Genomic DNA, 23,117 nt, shown 5'->3' on the forward strand with positions numbered 1-23,117 from the left:
TGCCTCATGCGGGTTTGAGAGAGCGTGTGGCAAGCCGCACTACATGGTTAATATAGGGCTGTTGTGTTAGACAAATAATTGGTGTGCGTGGATGCTGGTTCTGCAAGACATGGTCATTTCTTTGTGTGGTCACAGACCTGAGTTCAAATAGTATTTGTTATTGAATGACCTGGCGCAATGGCACCAATCGAATAGTCCCAAAAGTGCAAACCCTGCGCATCTGGTACACCAGGCTCAATCTAATACACCTTTGAGAAAATATAAATACTATTTGAACCCAGGTTTATATCCCCAGGAATATGTCCTTCATCCCTTAACCTGTATGACCAGGTTGGGTTGTGGGTGGCATGACTGGCATCTGACTTTGTGTCAGCTGATTATGATAAAAGCTAGGCATTGTTCGCCACAAATCTGAAATTACCTAGGCTTTTTTGTTTGTAGAATCTGCTTCCGCCTGAGTTCCTCTGGTTGCGTCCAAAATGGCACCCTATTCCCTTTATAGTGCACTACTTTTGTCCAGGGCCCATTTGGGATGCACACCCTGTGTGCTAGACCTCCGAAAGATGTCTGGCTTAAAATGTTCCAACCGGCTTCTTTACAGTGTTTGTCATCATCGCAGCCCTTGTCAAGTCTCACCAAGACATACAGAGTAGGCAGTAATCCAACAATGTGTAATGTGCCAACGAGCGAATCGCACGCAAAACGCTTGTGGCTGGTGTAGTTACAATCTCTAAACCCTTTATGTCTTAGATGAAATAATCCCTGCGACAATGCCTCTGCACAACAGAGTCTGAGTTAGAATATATTATAACTAATCAGAGAGTAGAGCTGAATTCAACTATTTATCAACATAATAATCAGAAACTCGGGAATATGGTTTCTAAAGGAACACCACTAGTCTCCATTAAATCTCCCAAAATCTTTGCCCAAAGTTTTCAAAGTGTTCCAGTGACTTTCTTTGAAGAGTTGAGGAACTGGGTTACAATAGATTCCATACGCCGGTTCCCAAGAATGTATGGTTTAACGTGTCTGGTGCTTTCATCTTGAAAGGCATTGAAAGGCTCAGTGGACACTGTCACTTCAGTCACTACAGTCTCCTTAAAAGCATCCACAGTGTTGTCTATTTCCCTGTGATCAAGGGATGGGACCAGTTTCCTATTGAACTCAACTGAGCAGCACTTCCTTCTCTTTGAGCTCTATTCTAGTAGTGTTGATGTCTGGGAACTAGATCAATTATCATTTGTTGTTCTAAACAAGGAGAGTCTCCAGTTGGTGACATGATATTCAAAATTCCAACTGAAGAACACTACTCTACCATATTCAGCTTCACCCTCAATGCTGATGTAGCCAAAAGCATACATTTTTGTCCAAGACAAAACGTTACCACTGCTCCCAAATAACTAAGAGCTGAGCAGAGTTTGTACACAATGTAAATAACATTGTAATAAATGCTATGTAGCAGACACATTTTCCCAAAGCAACTTACAGTACAGTGAGTGCATACATACATTTTAAGTATGAGGGTGATCAGATTTCAACGTCAGACAACACCAAGACACATTAGGCACCCCCAAGAGTCAATGTTTAATTTGAACACTGCCGGAGTCTAACGCAAAACCTTGGCTATGCCAGCCATGCAGGATACACGAGCTGAAGCGCCGTACCTTCCAGAAGTTGTCCACCTTGCCGTAGACCAGCGACTGGTTCTGCCGCTTGACTTCGTCAATGTGGCGGATGTCGCTGGCGTTCAGGTGTTGCTCCACCACAAAGCCCAGGAAGCTGTTGTCTGGCGTGTGGGCTGCAGGGGAAATAAACCACACAATAGAACTGTCATTACACAGCTTAACTGGGATCACAATGATTATAGTACTGAAGCTAGTTAGTTCACATTCATTAATTTCTATACAAAAAAAGGAAAACAAGCCATAAACACAGGCTGTCATTGTACAGTTAATGGGGAACACGATGATTATAGGTGGGTGATGTTAGTTCATTAAATAAAAGCAATTCAATTGCCAGCACCTTATCGCTATGAGATCGGCAAAGGACAACAACTATTTTTCTCTACATTAGTTGATTGATTCATGCACATGCTGTACAGAAATGAGTGAATAGCATGGCAATAGGCCTAATGATTAGGCCTATGAGTAGGCTATCTGTTGTGTTAGTGAAGTAGTCGTCTGACTCATGCCTAGAAGTGGAAAGTAAATATGAGGCTTATGTTAACCAATGAACACAGTTCCACATAGAAATGTGAAGTGGTGCGCTGGAGTCTGGCGCAGCGGTAACGCTCCCAAATCCGGACCACACGTGCCCCCATGGAGACGGGTGTTTGAGTCTCGGTCAACTGTCTATTCCTTAAATCATTTCTGTGCCCCTCTTGCTCTCCCTCATCTGCATCCACATCTGTCCCATCATAAAACAATACAATTATGTAAGGGGATCTACAGAATAAAAGAGAAGAAAATGTAATTTGTTAATTAAATGTGAATTGATGATTTAACGTTCTATGATTAGAGCCTTAGTATTCAGTTGCTTCATTGTGAAATGGATGGTGGTACTGTAACTATGGAAATGAGCTTGGCAACAGGTCAGAAATGGGCAACGGCACATACAGAGATATGAAAATTAAGACAATGCAAGACTCGGATAGTGCAAATTATTTTTTTTTTAAATGGGGGCTTCCGTGACCCCCCCAAAAATCAAATTGAAATAAAACTAGGTTGAGTCCCAAAGCCCACATGGCAGTATACTTTTGACCATGCTGGTCCTATGGGGCCTGGTCAAAAGTAGTGCACTATATAGGGTAAGGGGTGCTATTTGGGATGCTTCTCATCCTGACTCTCTGGGCTTTGCTTGATGGACTTGGACCATCTGAAGTGTATCCCTCTTACAGACCTACACTACATTCTCTGCTTCTAGAAAGGGGAGGGTTTTAGGCTACGTGTTCCTTCTCCACCGGGCCTGTTAAGTTGTTGCATGAAGCCGTTTGTGGAAGTGATTTAATATACGCTCCTCGAGGGAGTTTACTGCTATTTTAGAGCCATTGCAGAGCGCCAGTAAATCGTGTGCAGAGACGACGTGTTGGGGGAGAAATTCACGGCCACCACGCGATGTGGTGATAATGGAGGCTGGCCTCCCTCCGAGCCGACTGAGAAGGAGGAAAAGTGGGTGAGAGAGGGAGCTGCCGTCAGCCTCTACGGCCCAGGTGGGAAAGGGATGTGTTAGGACAACACGAGTTAAATCTTTCAACACAGCAGAGAGCATTCCTCAATACGAGCGGGGATGGGATGTGCACTGCATGCTCTCCCTCCTCTCACCCCCATGTAGGGAAGACGGCGATGTCATCTACAAAATAGCTTCCAATACTCTGCTCAGCAAACTGGATGCAGTCTATCACAGTGCCATCCGTTTTGTTACCAAAGCCCCTTATACCACCCACCACTGCGACCTGTATGCTCTAGTCGGCTGGCCCTCGCTACATAAGTCTATGATAGGTAAAGCGCCGCCTTATCTCAGCTCACTGGTCACGATAACAACACCCACCCGTAGCACGCGCTCCAGCAGGTATATCTCACTGGTCATCCCCAAAGCCAACACCTCCTTTGGCCGCCTTCCCTTCCAGTTCTCTGCTGCCAGTGACTGGAACGAATTGCAAAAATCGCTGAAGCTGGAGACTTATATTTCCCTCACTAACTTTAAACATCAGCTATCTGAGCAGCTAACCGATCGCTGCAGCTGTACATAGTCCATCTATAAATTACCCACCCAATCTACCTACCTCATCCCCATACTGTTTTTATTTACTTTCTGCTCTTTTGCACACCAATATCTCTACTTGCACATCATCATCTGCTCATTTATCACTCCAGTGTTAATCTGCTAAATTGTAATTACTTCTCTACCAGGGCCTATTTATTGCCTACCTCCTTGCGCCATTTGCACACACTGTATATAGACTTTTTTTTTTCTTCTATTGTGTTATTGAATGTACGCTTGTTTATTCCATGTGTAACTCTGTGTTGTTGTTTGTGTCACACTGCTTTGCTTTATCTTGGCCAGATCGCAGTTGTAAATGAGAACTTGTTCTCAACTAGCCTACCTGGTTAAATAAAGGTGAAAAAAATATATATATATACAAAAAAACGTATGAAATGGCCCCCTATTAAAGATGTTGTGCACTACTTTTGACCAGGGTCTGTGGCACCCTATTCCCTATATAGTGCACAACTTTTGATTAGAGGTCTGGGGGGGGGGGGGGCACTAGTGCAATAAAGGGAATAGCTAAAGGGAATAGGGCACCAACCCCCCTGTAGTTAGATACCTATTCCAAAACCTTCCTTTACTGTTACATGTGACAGAGTCTGTGTAAAAAAAGAATAACTGTACAAATCATTTTTCCAAATAATAATAGCGCTGGGGAGAAGGAAAAGGGAGGCCTCTGTCATCACTCAGTGTATAAGTGGACGTGACAGTCTGCAGAAAAGGTTTGTGGGCCCAGCTGGACTATGCCAAGATGCCAGGCCAGTCGACTTCAATCAGCCGGCCAAAACAAGACACACACCCGGGCTCGGCACTTCATAGCAGGCAAACCATGCATAATGAAATTTGGGTAATTTTGTGGAAGTCATAAAAGGTAATTGGAAAACGTCTTGCACTCAAGCTGACTGGATACGGTCAGAAACGCAGCAGGAGACTTTGTTCCGGTTCCGTTGGCATGCATTGAAATGCGTGGCTTCTTTTGCAAAATAACTATGAATTAACAGACTTATTTTCAAATAATTTGATGACCCCCGGATTAAGGGATGCCACCAAAGGTTTTATAAAAAAACAACTGGGGGGTTCTACTAAGCTATATGGAATTGCTTTAAGGTCATACCAAGGATCATTTTGCTATTTTATTGGGAATCTTAAGGTCCCATTAAGTATTCAAAAAAAAACATTGGAATTTGTCCTTACTGCTATTAGCCCATAGAAACGCATTGAATAGCATTCACTAAATGGAACCACAGTCACCCCAAAAAATCTAAAGGAAGTTTGTTCAGAAGTGTCCGTCCTATATCTGAGAGATATAGCAAAGATCAGGAATCACATTTTTTTGGGACATGCATTTGACCGCTTATTTTTGCCATTAAACTATCCCCATATATACACTGAACAAAAATATAAACGCAACATGCACCAATTTCAACGATTTTACTGATTTACAGTTCATTACATTTACATTTAAGTCATTTAGCAGACGCTCTTATCCAGAGCGACTTACAAATTGGTGCATTCACCTTATGACATCCAGTGGAACAGCCACTTTACAACAGTGCATCAAAAGGTCATGTACAGTCGTGGCCAAAAGTTTTGAGAATGACACAAATATTGATTTTCACAAAGTCTGCTGCCTCAGTTTGTATGAGGGCAATTTGCATATACTCCAGAATGGTATTTAGAGGGATCGGATGAATTGCAATTAATTGCAAAGTCCCTCTTTGCCATGCAAATGAACTGAATCCCCCAAAAACATTTCCACTGCATTTCAGCCCTGCCACAAAAGGACCAGCTGACATCATGTCAGTGATTCTCTCGTTAACACAGGTGTGAGTTTTGATGAGGACAAGGCTGGACATCACTCTGTCATGCTGATTGAGTTCGAATAACAGCTTCAAAAGGAGGGTGGTGCTTGGAATCATTGATCTTCCTCTGTCAACCATGGATACCTGCAAGGAAACACGTCCCGTCATCATTGCTTTGCACAAAAAGGGCTTCACAGGCAAGGATATTGCTACCAGTAAGATTGCACCTAAATCAACCATTTATCGGATCATCAAGAACTTCAAGGAGAGCGGTTCAATTGTTGTGAAGGAGGCTTCAGAGCGCCCAAGAAAGTCCAGCAAGCGCCAGGACCGTCTCCTAAAGTTGATTCAGCTGCGGGATCCGGGCACCACCAGTACAGAGCTTGCTCAGGAATGGCAGCAGGCAGGTGTGAGTGCATCTGCATGCACAGTGAGGCAAAGACTTTTGGAGGATGGCCTGGTGTCAAGAAGGGCAGCAAAGAAGCCAATTCTCTCCAGGAAAAACATCAGGGACAGACTGATATTCTGCAAAAGGTACAGGGATTGGACTGCTGAGGACTGGGGTAAAGTCATTTTCTCTGATGAATCCCCTTACGGATTGTTTGGGGCATCTGGATAAAAGCTTGCCCGGAGAAGACAAGGTGAGCGCTACCATCAGTCCTGTGTCATGCCAACAGTAAAGCATCCTGAGACCATTCATGTGCGGGGTTGCTTCTCAGCCAAGGGAGTGGGCTCACTCACAATTTTGCTTAAGAACACAGCCATGAATAAAGAATGGTACAAACACATCCTCCGAGAGCAACTCCTCCCAACCATCCAGGAACAGTTTGGTGACGAACAATGCCTTTTCCAGCATGATGGAGCACCTTGCCATATGGCAAAAGTGATAAGTAAGTGGCTCGGGGAACAAAACATCGTTATTTGGGTCCATGGCCAGGAAACTCCCCAGACCGTAATCCCATTGAGAACTTGTGGTCAATCCTCAAGAGGCGGGTGGACAAACAAAATCCCACAAATTCTGACAAACTCAAAGCATTGATTATGCAAGAATGAGCTGCCATCAGTCAGGATGTGGCCCAGAAGTTAATTGACAGCATGCCAGGGCGGATTGCAAAAAGAAAGACACAGTGTCTAAAGACACTGAAGCAGCAAACTTTGTGAAAATTTATATTTGTGTCATTCTCAAAACTTTTGGCCACAACTGTATTTCAATTGACTGATTTCCTTATATCCATTAGGCCCTAATCTATGGATTTTACATGACTGGGAATACAGACTGTTGGTCACAGATTACTTATAGATATATATATTTTAAAGGTAAGAGGTGGATCAGAAAACCAGTGAGTATATGGTGTGACCACCACTTGCCTCATGCGTCTCGTTCGCATAGAGTTGATCAGGCTGTTGATTGTGACCTGTGGAATGTTGTCCCACACCTCTTGAAATGGTTGTGCGAAGTTACTGGATATTTGCAGGAAACTAAACACTGTCGTACAGATTGATCCAGAGCATCCCAAACAGGCTCAATCGGTGACATGTCTGTTGAGTATGCAGACCATGGAAGAACTGGGACATTTTCAGCTTACAGGAATTGTGTACCAGATCCTTGCAACATGGGTCCGTGCATTATCATGCCGAAACACGAGGCGGATGAATGGCACTACAATGGGCCTCAGGATCTCATCACGGTATCTCTGTGCATTCAAATTGCCATAGATGAAATGCAATTGTGTTTGTTGTCTGTAGCTTATACCTGCCCAACCATAACCCCACCGTCACCATGGGGCACTCTTTTCACAATGTTGACATCAGCAAACCGCTCGCCCACACAACGCCATACACGCTGTCTGCCATCTGCCCGGTACAGTAGAAACTAGGATTCATCCAGCGTGCCAGCGGCCATCGAAGGTGAGCATCTGCCCACTGAAGTCGGTTACGACACCGAACTGCAGTCAGGTCAAGACCCTGGTGAGGACGACGAGCACGCAGGTGAGCTTCCCTGAGATGGTTTCTGACAGTTTGTGGAGAAATTCTTTGGTTGTGCAAACCCACAGTTTCATCAGCTGTCCGGGTGGCTGATCTCAGACGATCCCGCAGGTGAAGAAGCTGGATGTGGAGCTCCTGGGCTGGCCTGGTTACACATGGTCTGCGGTTGTGAGGTCAGTTGGACATACTGCCAAATTCTCTAAAACAACATTGGAGGTGGCTTATGGCAGAGATATTAACATTAAATTCTATGGCAACAGCTCTGGTGGACATTCCTGCAGTCAGCATGATGCGTTCATATTTTAAACTGGTACCGGGGGACCTTCAGATGAGATATGTGAGGCTTGTGAGCATCCTAGAGCAAAACAGACTCACCTTTCCACAGAGGGTGTGTAGCCCAAAATGTTCGGACGTTACAGACAGAAATTGGCAGATCGGCTGTACCAACTTCAGACAAGTCCTTAGACGCTTGTGGGGGTAGTAGGACAAAAATGGAGAACATCATTGTGTTCATAATAGTTTGTAGGCCAAACCGTTCGGACACTACAGACGTTTTCGTGAGAAGACGATTTTCAGGGTGTCTCATGGTCTGACAAACTCCGCTCTAGCTCTGCAGATGTGCAACATCGGCGGATGCGGTGGATTGTGATGCATCCAATGCAAAAAAAACTGACCGATTTTTAAATGGGGGATTTTTTTTACTATGCTAATTAGAATTTTGCGGGACCGCAGAAATTGACTCTAGGGGGTTTTAATTGTGTTAGAGCGTTCTCAACAAACACTCTTTTCAGATCAGGTAGCTATTACTCTTTCCAAAGTCAAGATAGAACTTCATTTTATGATAAGACAGAGCAGAATTTGCCATCCATAGTTAGATCCAACCATTACTTCCATGGTAATCGTCCCATTACTGCTACGCAGTAATGATCAATTAGATGATATAGCAACTATTGAATCTGAAACGGGAATTACTATCTGAATCCAAATGAATCAATGAAAGATTCTCCCGCTTCTATCAAGAACTATACACTTCTGATTGTAAATCCACACCAAGCCAGACTAAGTCCTTTTTAAAATAACGAAGAACTCCACTTCTCGCAACAGAGGAAGCCACCTCGCTGGGAGCTCAAATCTCTCTTAATGAACTCAAAAGGGCATTGGATAGCATGAATAAAGGCAAATCACCTAGATGGGACCTATTCCTCCCGAGGTCTATTTAAAAATGTTACAATCAATTGCTTCACTATTGCTTGAAATGATTAATACAGCTGTTCACAAGAGGATGCCAACCAATGTTCTCATTATAGCCACCTATCTTTGATATTAACAAATATTTTGGAAAACAGTTTAATGTTGTCATCCCATCTCGAGACTTACTTACCCAAATTGGTCCACATGGAACAAAGTTATAGGGCTGCGCGATTAATCGAATTCGGATCGAAATTGCGATATTGACGTTCAATACCCATATCGCAAGAGGCTGTGATTTTCTCCTTTCTTTAAAACTCTATTAATACAACAAAAACTACACTACAGTACCTCCTCCAATTAGATGCGCTAGACTCTGTTCATTCAATCTCTACATGCAGAGGATGCTGACCAATCACAAGCGGGCTCTCTCACTCTCTGCATGGCATTCACATGCTGGCCAATCACAAGTGTCCCCACTTCTAGTGCGCAGTTAGATGCTGGTGAGGAGAGAAAGGACTTCACCAAAGACAGTACAGTATGAGGTTTAGAAACTCTGTGGCTTTACCTCAGTGTGTAGCGGGAACATGAGTTTTCTCTGCTTGTGCTAACGAGAATGCCGTTTTGGTGCCAAAGGGTGCATTTTCAGTGGTATGGGAGTATTTTGGCTACAGGCAAACCGATGTCAACAACAAGCAAGTGTTGTGCAAAAAATGCCTCAGTTGTGGCGACAACAAGAAGCAACACGACAAATGTATTAAATAATTTAAAGAATAACCATCCCCTACTTTGCGACGATTACATGGTAAAATATGCGCCCGACAGCAGCAAAGTCCATCAGGAGATATGCATTTTATGGAAAATAATGAATGACTTGGAAGGTGTGTTCCTTCCTAACCTTCCACGGAGTTCCATTATTTTCCAGAGAACGCATAGAGCCCCAATTTAATAATCCCTTTTGCCATGGCTATAATTTAACACATTTGCCTATAGAAATGTGTTCATTTGCAGGTAGAAATGTGTTCAACATCCACTGAAGTTGCTAGCAAGTTTACTATATACGGTGCCTTCTGAAAGTATTCCGACCCCTTGACTTTTTCCACATTTTGTTATGTTACAGCCGTATTCTAAAATTGATAAAAATAGTTTTTCCCCCCCTCAATCTACACACAATACCCCATAATGACAAAGCAAAAACAGGTTTTTAGAAATGTTTGCAAATGTATACAAAATATATTTTTAAGGCTCTTTGACTTATCATTTCAATTATACAAATGATTGTGTAATTATTTATAAGTCGGCTCAATCATAAGCGTCGCATTCCATTTGCAGCCTGTGGCTGCCTGAATAAATAATTAACTTATGTTATTTAAGAACTCATAATAGTAAAATAGGAAATCATAATGTTATTAATTAATAAGTGCTGCGCTTATAGCACACTATATTTTATGATCATGTTATAAATGTATGTTTGTTAACATCTAGGGGTTATAATCCTATCGATTAACATATGCAGCTTATATAGATGTGGGAAATATATTTGTTTCATTTGGTTTTGTATTTAGTTAGTGCAGTATGTATTCATTCATATTATCTCATTTTAAGAAGGGATGTTCTCTACCCTGACACTTGTTTTAACCTCTTTGGGCTCAAGGGGCAGTATTGAGTAGCCAGAGAAAAAGGTGCCCATTTCAAAAAGGCCTCCTACTCAATTCTTGCTCGTACAATATGCATATTATTATTATTATTGGATAGAAAACAGTCTCTAGTTTCTATAGCCGTTGAAATTTTGTCTCTGAGTGGAACAGAACTCATTCTACAGCAATTTCCCTGACATGGAGTCAGATTTCACACATCTTGGCCCCTGATCTGGAGTCAGTTTAAAAGGTCCCCGTGAATGCTATGAGGATACAGACACTGCTTACGTCTTCCCCTGGATGTCTTTACGTGATGATGCTTTGAATGGTGTCGATTGCGCAATCACAGCCTCTATAAAACAGATCAACGTGTAGGTAGTAACTCTTTTCCAGCTGCGCCGGACGCGCGGTGGACACCGATCTGCTCTTTTTCCAAGCATTAGTGTAGCCAGTAATATTTCTCCGGTCATGTTTTTACTTGTAATAGGTGTTAAAGACATCATAAGGTAGTTAATTTAAACCGTTTTATAGCAATTTATATCCGTTTAGTGCGATTTTGGGACATTTATTTCTGAGACACTTTGAATCTCTGGGCACGTTTCCAGTTCATGCCGAACGCAGTGGGCATTTCCACATGGCAAGAGGACAGCTTTCGACCAAAAGACGATTAGACCCAAGAAAGGATTCTTTGCCCAAGATTCTGATGGAAGAACAGCTCAAAGTAAGAACAATTTATTATGATAAAACGTGTTTCTGTCGAAAAATGTTAATCGCTTATGACGCCATTTTGTTAGACGTAGCTTCGCTTGGCGCAAACTGTATTGAAAAGTAAGGATAATTAAAAAAATGTAAATCAGCGATTGTATTAAGAATTAAATTGTCTATCAATCGCTGTCCACCCTATATTTTTTAGTCACGTTTATGAGTATTTATGTATACGACTAGATCACTGTCTAATATGGCGCACGACATTTTCTGACCAGCTGGGCAACTTTTGTCATTGTCTAACCATGATTTTGGTGGCTAAATATGCACATTTTCAAACAAACTCTATATGTATGTTGTAATATGATGTTACAGGAGTGTCATCTGAAGAATTCTGAGAAGGTTAGTGAAAAAATTAATATATTTTGGCGATGTTGACGTTATCGCTCTCTTTGGCTAGAATCAATGCTCTGGTAATGTTTGCACATGTGGTATGCTAATATAACGATTTATTGTGTTTTCGCTGTAAGACACTTAGAAAATCTGAAATATTGTCTGTATTCACAGGATCTGTGTCTTTTGATTAGTGTATGCTGTGTATTTTTACGAAATGTTTGATGATTAGTAATTAGGTAATACACGTTGCTCTATGTATTTATTCTAGTCTAGTTGTGACGGTGGGTGCAATTGTAAACTATGATTTCTACCTGAAATATGCACATTTTTCTAACAAAACCTATCCTATACCATAAATATGTTATCAGACTGTCATCTGATGAGGTTTTTTCTTGGTTAGTGGCTATCAATATCTTAGTTTAGCCGAATGGGTGATAGCTACTGGTGTTGGTGGACAAAGAAAAAATGGTTTCTTTTGCAAAGGTGTTTAGCTAATAGATTTACATATTGTGTCTTCCCTGTAAAACATTTTAAAAATCGGACATGTTGGCTGGATTCACACGATCTGTATCTTTCATTAGCTGTATTGGACTTGTTAATGTGTGAAAGTTAAATATTAAAAAAAATAATAATAATTGAATTTCGCGCCCTGCCTTTTCAGTGGAATGTGGGAGGAGTGCCGCTAGCGGCACCCCTGGCCTAGAAAGTTTTCAGCCAAGTGTTTGAAAATCGCAAATCATAATCTCAATTCCAATATCTGGCACACAAAAAAAAGGCAATTCGATATTTTGTCCAAATCGTGCAGCCCTATAAAGCAGGTTTGATAAAAAGTGTTTATCCTCGGATAACCATTGACTATTACATATCTTAGATGTTTCATTAGATACAACAGCTCCTTGGGCTGTATTATCCACAGGCGGTCGGTGGCACCTTAATTGGGGAAGACGGGTTCACAGTAATGGCTGGAACGGAATAAATGGAATGGTATCGATCACAAGGTTTCCATTTACTCCTTTCCAGCCATTATTATGAGCCGTCCTCCCCCCAGCAGCCTCCTGTGCTAGGAACATATGGAAATTGGCTCCAATTTCATTAATATGATCAAAATACTATATACCAATCCCTCAGCCATATTTAAAAGAGAAGATCATAGATAAATTCAGCTTGATCTCAAGATATATCTCAAGATATACCTAACCAAATCATCCCTAGGGCCTCTCAAGACCCAGATGGAGGACTCCACCTCTACTTATGGAAACCTCCTTTGTTTTCCATTTTAAATATTTGGGAGTAAATACACTGTATTTCCCTCCTTAGATAAAACCACTGCCAGAAACTTTTAACAGAATGCTCAAATCAATCCAAACTCTACTAGATGGAATATTATACTGGTTGATTTAACTGGCAGAATATCTATTGTCTCAATGCTTTCCATGGATCCCCTTCTGGCAGGTGAGAAACATGGATTCCGGGTGGGGCTGGAGGATGCGGGCTGGTGGATGGGGACTGAGGGGGGAAATGGGTTGGGGTTATCATTGTAGGCATTTCTTTGATTTTTTTTTGTACCTGTAACCGCCCCTCTGGAGTAAAAAAAAAAATACAAATAAAGTTGGTCACTAAAAATAAAGAAAGGCAGCAGCAGCGAGTGAGGACAGCCAAGTGTTGTTACTGGAGAACATAGGACAATTAAAACTTTGTTTGAAAAGTGATTGCCAATTCTATGAACATAAATAATGTATAGAAGCAAAGGGGGGACCAACTCCATATTAATGCCCATGATTTTGGAATGAGATGTTCGACGAACAGACCACCTACTTTTGGTAATTTAGTGTACTGTTTAAGTCAGAAGTTTACATACACTTAGGTTGGAGTCATTAAAACTCGTTTTTCAACCACTCCACAAATGTCTTGTAAACAAACTACAGTTTTGGCAAGTCGGTTAGGACATCTACTATGTGTATGACACAAGTCATTTTTCCAACAATTGTTTACAGACAGATTATTTCACTTAATCACAATTCCAGTGGGTCAGAAGTTTACATACACTAAGTTGACTGTGCCTTTAAACAGCTTGGAAAATTCCAGAAAACGATGTCATGGCTTTAGAAGCTTCTGATAGGCTAATTGACATAATTTGAGTCAATTGGAGGTGTACCTGTGGATGCATTTCAAGGCCTACCTTCAAACTCAGTGCCTCTTTGCTTGACATCATGGGAAAATCAAAAGAAATACACCCAAAAAATTGTAGACCTCCACAAGTCTGGTTCAACCTTGGGATCAATTTCCAAACGCCTGAAGGTGCCATTTTCGTCTGTACAAACAATAGTATGCAAGTATAAACACCATGGGACCACGCAGCCGTCATACCGCTTACGAAGGAGATGAATGTACTTTGGTGCGAAAAGTGCAAATCAATCCCAGGATAACAGGAAAGGACCTTCTAAAGATGCTGGAGGAAACCGGTACAAAAGTATCTATATCCACAGTAAAACGAGTCCTATATCGACACAACCTGAGAGGCCGCTAAGCAAGGAAGAAGCCACTGCTCCAAAACTGCCATAAAAAAGCCAGACTATGGTTTGCAACTGCACATGGGGAAAAAGATCATACTTTTTGGAAACACTTATCTCCCTCACTAGCTTTAAGCACCAGCTGTCAGAGCAGCTCACAGATTACTGCACCTGTACATAGCCCATCTATAATTTAGCCCAAACAACTACCGCTTCCCCTACTGTATTTATTTATTTATTTTGCTCCTTTGCACCCCATTATTTCTATTTTGCACATTCTTCCACTGCAAATCTACCATTCCAGTGTTTTACTTGCTATATTGTATTTACTTCACCACCATGGCCTTTTTTTGTCTTTACCTCCCTTATCTCACCTCATTTGCTCACATTGTATATAGACTTATTTCTCTACTGTATTATTGACTGTATGTTTGTTTTACTCCATGTGTAACTCTGTGTTGTTGTATGTGTCGAACTGCTTTGCTTTATCTTGGCCAGGTCGCAATTGTAAATGAGAACTTGTTCTCAACTTGCCTACCTGGTTAAATAAAGGTGAAATAAAATAAATAAAAAATAATGACCATCGTTATGTTTGGAGGAAAAAGGGGGAGGCTTGCAAGCCAAAGAACACCATCTCGACCGTGAAGCACGGGGGTGGCAGCATCATGTTGCGGGGGTGCTTTGCTGCAGGAGGGTCTGGTGCACTTCACAAAATAGATGGCATCATGAGGAAAATTATGTGGATATATTGAAGCAACATCTCAAGACATCAGTCAGGAAGTTAAAGCTTGGTCGCAAATGGGTCTTCCAAATGGACAATGACCCCACATACTTCCAAAGTTGTGGCAAAATGGCTTAAGGACAACAAAGTCAAGGTATTGGAGTGGCCATTACAAAGCTCTGACCTCAATCCCAGAGAACATTTGTGGGCAGAACTGAAAAAGCGTGTGCGAGTAAGGAGGCCTACAAACCTGACTCAGTTACACCAGCTCTGTCAGGAGGAATGGGTCAAAATTCACCCAACTTATCGTGGGAAGCTTGTGGAAGGCTACCCGAAACATTTGACCCAAGTTTTAAACAATTTAAAGGCAATGCTACCAAATACTAATTGAGTGTATGTAAACTTCTGACCCACTGGAAATGTGATGATCGAAATAAAAGCTGAAATAAATAATTCTCTCTACTATTATTCTGACATTTCACATTCTTAAAACAAAGTGGTGATCCTAACTGACCTAAAACAGGGAATCTTTACTAGGATTAAATGTCAGGAATTGTGAAAAACTGTGTTTAAATGTATTTGGCTAAGGTGTATGTAAACTTCTGACTTCAACTGTCTCTACATCTATCGATCCATATGGTACTGGATCTGACCCCGTATATAGTATTCTTACTTCCTTTACCGTGCTCTTCTTATTTTTTTTTTATCTTGTTTTTTTCTTCTACCTTCTATTTTTAGTATTACATTGTTATTGATTATTGCATTGTTGGGGTTAGAGCTTGCAAGAAAGGCATTTCACTGTAACTTGAAAAACTTGAAGTTGTGGGATGGAAATTAATCTTAAGCACCTTCTGATTATGAGCTGTCACTCCACAATGGTTGCCTCCATACCTTGCATAAGGGACAGAAAGAACAAGGGAAAAAAAGAACACATCCTGCTTAATGAACAACCCTCACTAACTACCATAGGGTTGTCGTACACACACACACGGCCCCACCACACGCACGCTCCCAGGAAGCCAGCATGTTGTCCATTCATTAGCGTTGTCAGGGAGGGGTGTAAAGGGTATGGAATGCACAAGGCTCAGTTAAGTCATCACCAGGGCTTATGTGTATCGAGAGAGAGAGAGAGAGACACACTCAGAGACAGAGCGAGAGACAGACTGAGAGAGACAGAGACCCCCTGACTCAGCACTTTGTATCCCATTGAGGAGGAAATGCTAAATTAATGCAAACAGCCAAGCAGGCCCAGCCCAGAGCAGCACTGGCACAAAGGATAAGGCTGAACCTGTTGTTCTTAGAGATGAGCACTCACATTATTTGGCAGGTATCTTCTCTCTCTCTTTATCTCTATCCCTACATCTTTTATTATCGCACTCTCCGTCCGTCTCTCCCTCACTCTCCGTGTCCCCCTCACTCGCTGTGTATAGTGGACTACTTTTTACCAGGGCCCATAGGACCAGTTCATAGGGTATAGGATGGAATAGGCTGGAATTTGGGATGACTCTCTGGGCTTTACTCGATGGACTTGGCCCCTCTGGTTTATGCTTATAAAATAATGCAACCGTTCCTAATCAAAGGAGGGGTAGGGAAAGCAGCCGGTGCCCTCATTCTGTAGCATCCCATTTCACTGGGTCCTTATCGTAGCTCCTGGCCAAGGAAGGATGACTACTTCACAGCTGTCATCTGGCCATAATTCATCATAATCAGATGTTTATTTCTGCCTGAATTTTTAAATGGCAAAAAAGGAAAACACCATCTGCTTGATAAGAAATTTAAGAAAGTGCACTGAGGCCATATGCGTTTCTGTGTGGCTTGTTGAATGTGAAATTGAAAGATGTTGAAATTGAAAGACAAAAAATTATAGCGTGAAATGCAATTATATTCTGCATAGGTTTTGTTAGGCCTTAAAGTGAAATTCAGGTGTGTCTTTTACGCCTGCTACGTTAGGTTAATCTACTCTAGACTAAATGCACGCCCCTTTCAAATCTCCTCTGCTTTCTGCATTTCCCCTGCTTGTTTGTTTTCATTTAGGTAATTTCAGTTCAGTGTTTTTCCTGAGGTGGAAGAGCAGATTTAAAATGAAAAGGGGAAAAGTAGCAAAGGCAAAAAAGGAAATAACCATCTGCTTGATAAGAAATTTAAGAAAGTGCACTGAGGCCATATGCTTTTCTGTAGGGCTTAATGAATGTTAAATTGAAAGATGTTGAAAATGAAAGACAAACAATTCTAGCATGAAATTCTATTCTGCATAAGTTTTGATAGACCTTAACGTGAAATTATATTAAAATGACAATTGGCTGAACATACAGAGACAGCTTTTGATCTACCAAGACAATTTCAGTTCGACATTTAGTTTCCATTTAGTTTGGAGTGCCTCCTTGTTAATGTCCAAAAGCAGAAGTCGCGTCACAGGCTCTCTTGACATTTCCCCTGAAAACGGAACATCCGGGTTGTTGGGGAATCGGCAGAGGCTAAGAAGAGATAAACATCACTGTAATCAACTTCAGCATTTTACAGAGGGGAGTTTCCCTCTGACAACAGCCGGGATGTGTTCATTAGGGCACGCAACAAATATTTTTATTCACGCTTTGCAATGGAAAACGGAAATTAAGGTTTCTTGTTGGACAAGTCCAGGAATAGCAGTCCTTGTTTTAGTTAGTTTTCTTACATTTGGCACCTGGTAAACCCGACCCAGGGCTGGTCTTCCGAAGACAAACAGAGAAGACTGGACTAGACGGGGAGGGCTAGTCCTGGGGACCTTGGCTGAAGACCTCTAAATGCTCCATTGCGCTGTGCTCCTGTGCCCATATTCACAAAGCCCCTCAGAGTAGGAGTACTGATCTAGGATCAGGTCCCCTGTGTCCATAAAATCTCATTAAATATGATCTAAAAGATAAAAGAAAAAACTGATTCTAGATCAGCAGTCCTACTCTGAAATGCTTGATGCATACGGCCCCTGATACCTGTCCCTGTGAGCTCTGACAGATGAGACAGACAAAGTAGAGTTGGAAATTTCCCCTAACTTAAGTTAAATCTCTAGACTACTGCAGTGTCATCTCAGGAGTTGGGTATGGAATACATCAAACCATGGACAGTGGGTGGTGTATACACGTCAATGCATTTCCCACATCAAAGGGCTCTGCTCGGATTCTCCGCACCTTAGCACACATGCACTCACCCATGCACGCACGCGCACACACTCACTCACTCATGCACACACATCACAAACGCTGCTACCAGACTCTTATTATACTGCTCAATTTATACACTTTCCCCCCATCCCCCCCTTCCCCAATACACGTGTAAATAATAAATTGTGCCTTCCTGTATTATACTTATGCTAAAATTGTATTCTATTCTACTGCCATTTGAGTTTGTATTCTTATCTTTTATTATTTCTTATTGTTGTATCATTGTCGAGAAGGAACCTGCCAGTAAGCATTTTGCTGGACGACGTATACCATACGTATCCCGTACATACGACTAATAACACAACACTTGAAACTTACGATAGTTCTGGTTTGTTCTTAGAACTTTAAACCATATGAAGTGCTCACTCCCAGAACTCACAAATCCATACCAAATGGCACCCTATTGCAGTGCACTACTTTTGACCAGAGCCTTGTCAGACATAGTGCACTATATAGGAAATAGGGTCAAAAGTAGTGCATTATATAGGGAATAGGGTGCCATATGGGACGGGCCTATACATTAGTCCACTTGGAAATGGACTTGCATGTGTTTGTGTCCGCCAGCCCTGGGCAGGTGATGGAAGCCAAGAGCCAGAGTAACAGAACAGCCAGGCTAAGCCATGTACCAGCTGGAGCAAGAGCAGGGGAAACATTTGCTCACTGAAGGGGGTGTGTTAATCCCTTTGCCTGTTTATAACTGTACAGATGGATGGCCGGGGATAGATGTAGGAGAGTGTTCCAGCGGACCCCTCAAACACACACACACACACACACACACACTATTCAGGCCAGTGAAACAGGACCCTTGAAGGGCCTGCTCAGGCCCTTGGTGTAGTTGGTCAGTCACACATTCGCCAACTGGGAGGGCATCATGCATCGTCCAAACCAATCATCAAATCTCACTACAGACAATGAATAACCTGTATGTACCAGCTGGCTTCATTTGCGTGATAGAAAAAGTATCACATTTGGCAGATATGTACACGGAACAAAAATATAAACGCAAAATGCAACAATTAACAATTTTACTGAGTTGCAGTTCAAATAAGGAAATCAGTCAATTGAAATCAATTCAATAGGCCGTCATTGTAAATAAGAATTTGTTCTTAACGGATTTTCATCGTTAAATAATGGCTAAATAAACATAGAGGGAATTCACATGACGGGGAATACAGACATGCATCTGTTGGTCACAGATACCTTTCAAAAAAGGTAGGGGTGTGGATCAGAAAACCAGTCAGTATCTGGTGTGACCATTTGCCTCATGCAGCGTGACATCTCTTTCGCATAGAGTTGACCAGGCTGTTGATTGTGGCTGTGGAGTGTTGTACCCCTCCTCTTCAATGGCTGTGCGAAGTTGCTGGATATTGTCGGGAACTGGAACACTCTGACGTACACGTCGATCCTGAGAATCCCAAAAATGCTCAATGGGTGACATGTCTGGTGATTATGCAGGCCATGGAAGAACTGGGACATTTTCAGCTTCCAGGAATTGTGTACAGACATGGGGCTGTGCATTATCATGCTGAAACATGAGGTGATGGAGGCATCTCTGTGCACTAAAATTGCCATCAGTAAAATGCAAATGTGTTTGCTGTCCGTAGCTTATGCCTGCCCAACTATAACCCCACCACCATGGAGCACTGTGTTCACAACCTGACATCAGCAAACCGCTCACCCACACAACACCATGCACGCGGTTTGCCATCTGTCCGGTACAGTTGAAACCAGGATTCATCTGTGAAGAGCACACTTCTCCAGTGTGCCAGTGGCCATCGAAGGTGAGCATTTGCCCACTGAAGTCAGTTACGACGCTAAACTGCAGTCAGGTCAAGACCCTGGTGAGGACGACGAGCACGCAGATGAGCTTCCCTGAGATGGTTTCTGACAGTTTGTGCAGAAATTCTTTGGTTGTGCAAACCCACAGTTTTATCAGCTGTCTGGGTGACTGGTCTCAGATGATCCCGCAGGTGAAGAAGCCGGATGTGGAGGTCCTGGACTTGCGTGGTTACACGTGGTCTGCGGTTGTGAGGCCAGTTAGACATACTGGCAAATTCTCTACCCAAATTATGGTAGAGAAATTAACATTAAATTCTCTGGCAACAGGTCTGGTGGACATTCCTGCAGTGAGCATAACAATTGCACACTCCCTCAAAACTTCAGACATCTTTGGCATTGTGTTGTGTGCCAAAATTGCACATTTTGGAGTGACCTTTTATTGTCACCAGCATAAAGGGGCACCTGTGTAACGATCATGCTGTTTATTTAGCGTCTTGATATGACATACCTGTAGGGTTGTTAAAAATCCGGAACATTTCAATAAATGCTTTTACAGAAATCCTGGTTGGAGTATTTCAGACTTTCTGCATATTCCCTCCTGATTCTGGGAAAACCTCCAACCGGGATTTCGGGAAAACCAGGGAGTTTATTGAAAATTCCTGGATTTTTGCAATCAGGGACTGATTTAGACCTGGGACACCAGGTGTCTGCAATTCATTATCAGGTAGAACAGAAAACCAGCAGGTGCTGGACCTCGTAGGGTAAGAGTTGAATACTCCTGGTTTAGCGCATCACACATGTTAATTAACTACAATGACCATAATCCATTGCACATCTACTTGTCCTGTCTGTTTCTTTTAGCCTGCTAAGGAAGAGAGAACAATGCGCGACGGTGAGGGGGAATATAGAAGGCAGCTGTTGCAACGCGCGGTATCTCTACCTGAAAATAAATGATCTAAGTGATTTATGACTACTGAATACCAACTATCAAAGGGTGCCTTATTTACATTGAAGAACTACAAAACTGCATAAGCAGCTTTATAGAGATGACTTAGAATGAAAAATAAAGTCATCAAATAAAGCAAATATAATATACACAACTGATATATTTTGTTAAAGTAATGTTAATAAATTATGGCTAATAAGTGATGGGCAGTCACTACTATAATGGGACTTTCATTGTTTTATCCTGTGTTATTACAGCATTCAACCCACATAATGCATAGTACATTTAATGTAAAAGAAATTATATTGAAATCGAAATCAAAAACAGTGATTATTTTTGAATAATTGAACCGAAACCTTACAGACCTCAAAAAGCACTAATCGCTCAGCACTATTGTGAACTGATTTAATCGTACTATTATATACATGGGAACGAAACAAAGACAATAGTAACTTATAAGGTTGTCAGAATGTACTCTTTCCTGAGACAGAGACTAAAGGACTTTCCTTTTGTTTTATTGCGTACAACAACAACACCAGAGGACGAAGAACAAGTTATATAGCTGGCTATAGTAACTGTTCAGTACAAGCCTGGGACTAGAGTCTGTACCTAGCCGGAAGCAGAGAAACAATTCTAGATGTGAACATGTTGTTATGGTTTTGGAGAGGAGAACAGTGGTGAGAAGAACGACATTGGAAATGTTCCATTGCTAACCTGGTTCCTAAAATATCTGTTTGTGCTGTCTTGATAACTCCTGTCAGGCGAGACAAGACAGCACAAACAGATCTGGGCGATCAGAGCCCTTTCCCTCTCCTGTCTCATTGGCCAGAGCCCTTTCCCTCTCCTGTCTCATTGGCCAGAGCGCTTTCTCCTGTCTCATCGCTTTCCCTCGTCTACACTCTTTATCCAGTGATTTATGCAAGACTACTTAATGGTAATGAATGGAACCCAAGACTAGGATTGATTCCCCCGTGGCGCCTTCTTTGTCTTAATGTCCTCTGTTACATCTTAGTCTTAGGATGGAAGGAAATCCAACCCTCAGAGTTAACATATTGAAAATACAAGTTTTGTTTATTCAAGCACCATTGTTGTTGTTGTTACACAACTACAAGTGTGAGATACAGTGACTTCCCCTAAGCCTGGAAAGAGAGCTGTAATGACAGGATATAAAATAATACGCTGAGGATAAGGTGAATGTTTCTCCATAGGCAAGAGAAGGGGACACAACATGCCCGATGCACCGAAACAAATCTGTGTTTCATTTCGACCCATGGTGTAACCGACGTGCGCTTGATTAGTTACAGATATCATCTAACCCTCGCAGCTAGTAAACTGGATGACATGAAAAGACCTGTGTTGTATGAGAATGGCATACTCTATCCGCAACATAAAGGGTCTATTGAGGCTGGTCTGCTATTCCAGCCTGACGCCGGCCAAACCACTGAAACTGAGACCGGAGGAGGGTATTCATTCATTCTGGGTAACATTTTACTTTCCATCAGCCATGGGGAAAAGGTTAAAACCCCTTGGGGTGGTGGAGTCTCCCTCCCCACCCCTGGGTCGTGTTCATTAGGGCATGTAACAGAAAACTTTACGTGTTTTGCAACAGAAAACAAAAATGTGTGTGTCTTATTGGGCTCCCGAGTGGCGCAGCGGTCTAAGGCACTGCATCTCAATGCTTGAGGCGTCACTACAGACACCCTGGTTCGAATCCAGGTTGTATCTCAACCAGCCATGACTGGGAGTCACATAGGGCGGAGCACAATTGGCCAACCGTGTTTGGCCGGTGTAGGCCGTCATTGTAAATAAGAATTTGTTCTTAACTGACTTGCCTAGTTAAATAAAGATTAAATGTAAAAACGTTTTTTCTTTTTCTTGGATGAGTACAGGTTGCCCCTCACTGTTTTAGACCATTTTCTTCCATTTGGTGCCTTATGAACATTCCCTGTCATTAGGTGGGAGTAGGGTGAAGTTGTCCCTAGACGCTGATCTTGGGTCAGTTTTGAATTTCCCCCACTAAATGGTTAAGGTTAGGATTGGGGAGGAGAAGCTGATCCTAGATCTGCACCCCAGAACCATGAGGTGGTACTTACGGAACATGGTGTTGAACTGCTGGGGGTTGAGGTTCCACTTGCCCCAGGGGGTCTTGTGGCCCTTGGATTGAGCATAGTGGGCGTGGTTGAACTCGGGCTCTGTGCCGAAGGAATCCAAAACCCGCAGCATACACCTGTCACACACCACATTATAGTGTTAGCATACATCTGTAATACACTATTATAGCATTATAGCATTAATACACACTTCCAGCTGTATGCCTCAACCACTAATAAATGGTTAATGAATTACATGATGCATATATTTTCCACACCTTCAGCATGGTCACAGATAGTATACAAAGCACAGAGAGAGCTTCCTACTGATCAGACTGGAACAGTAAAGGTTACACATCATGACTAATTAGAGGACCAGAGAAAGGATGTCATGTGGA

General features: G+C 42.2%; 1 protein-coding gene across 1 annotated transcript in view; it reads right to left on the reverse strand.

Moving 5' to 3' along the window:
* Window positions 1-23,117, reverse strand: part of LOC129859524 (alpha-1,6-mannosylglycoprotein 6-beta-N-acetylglucosaminyltransferase A-like) — a 110,044-nt gene that overhangs the window by 23,052 nt on the left and 63,875 nt on the right. The window contains exons 10-11 of the mRNA XM_055929386.1: window positions 22,723-22,856; window positions 1,665-1,798 (exon numbers count right to left, since the gene is read on the reverse strand). Of these exons, the coding sequence (XP_055785361.1) occupies window positions 1,665-1,798; window positions 22,723-22,856 (268 nt within the window). The remainder of the gene's footprint in view (window positions 1-1,664; window positions 1,799-22,722; window positions 22,857-23,117) is intronic.

This window comes from Salvelinus fontinalis, chromosome 7 (assembly GCF_029448725.1).
Source record: "Salvelinus fontinalis isolate EN_2023a chromosome 7, ASM2944872v1, whole genome shotgun sequence".
Taxonomy (NCBI): domain Eukaryota; kingdom Metazoa; phylum Chordata; class Actinopteri; order Salmoniformes; family Salmonidae; genus Salvelinus; species Salvelinus fontinalis.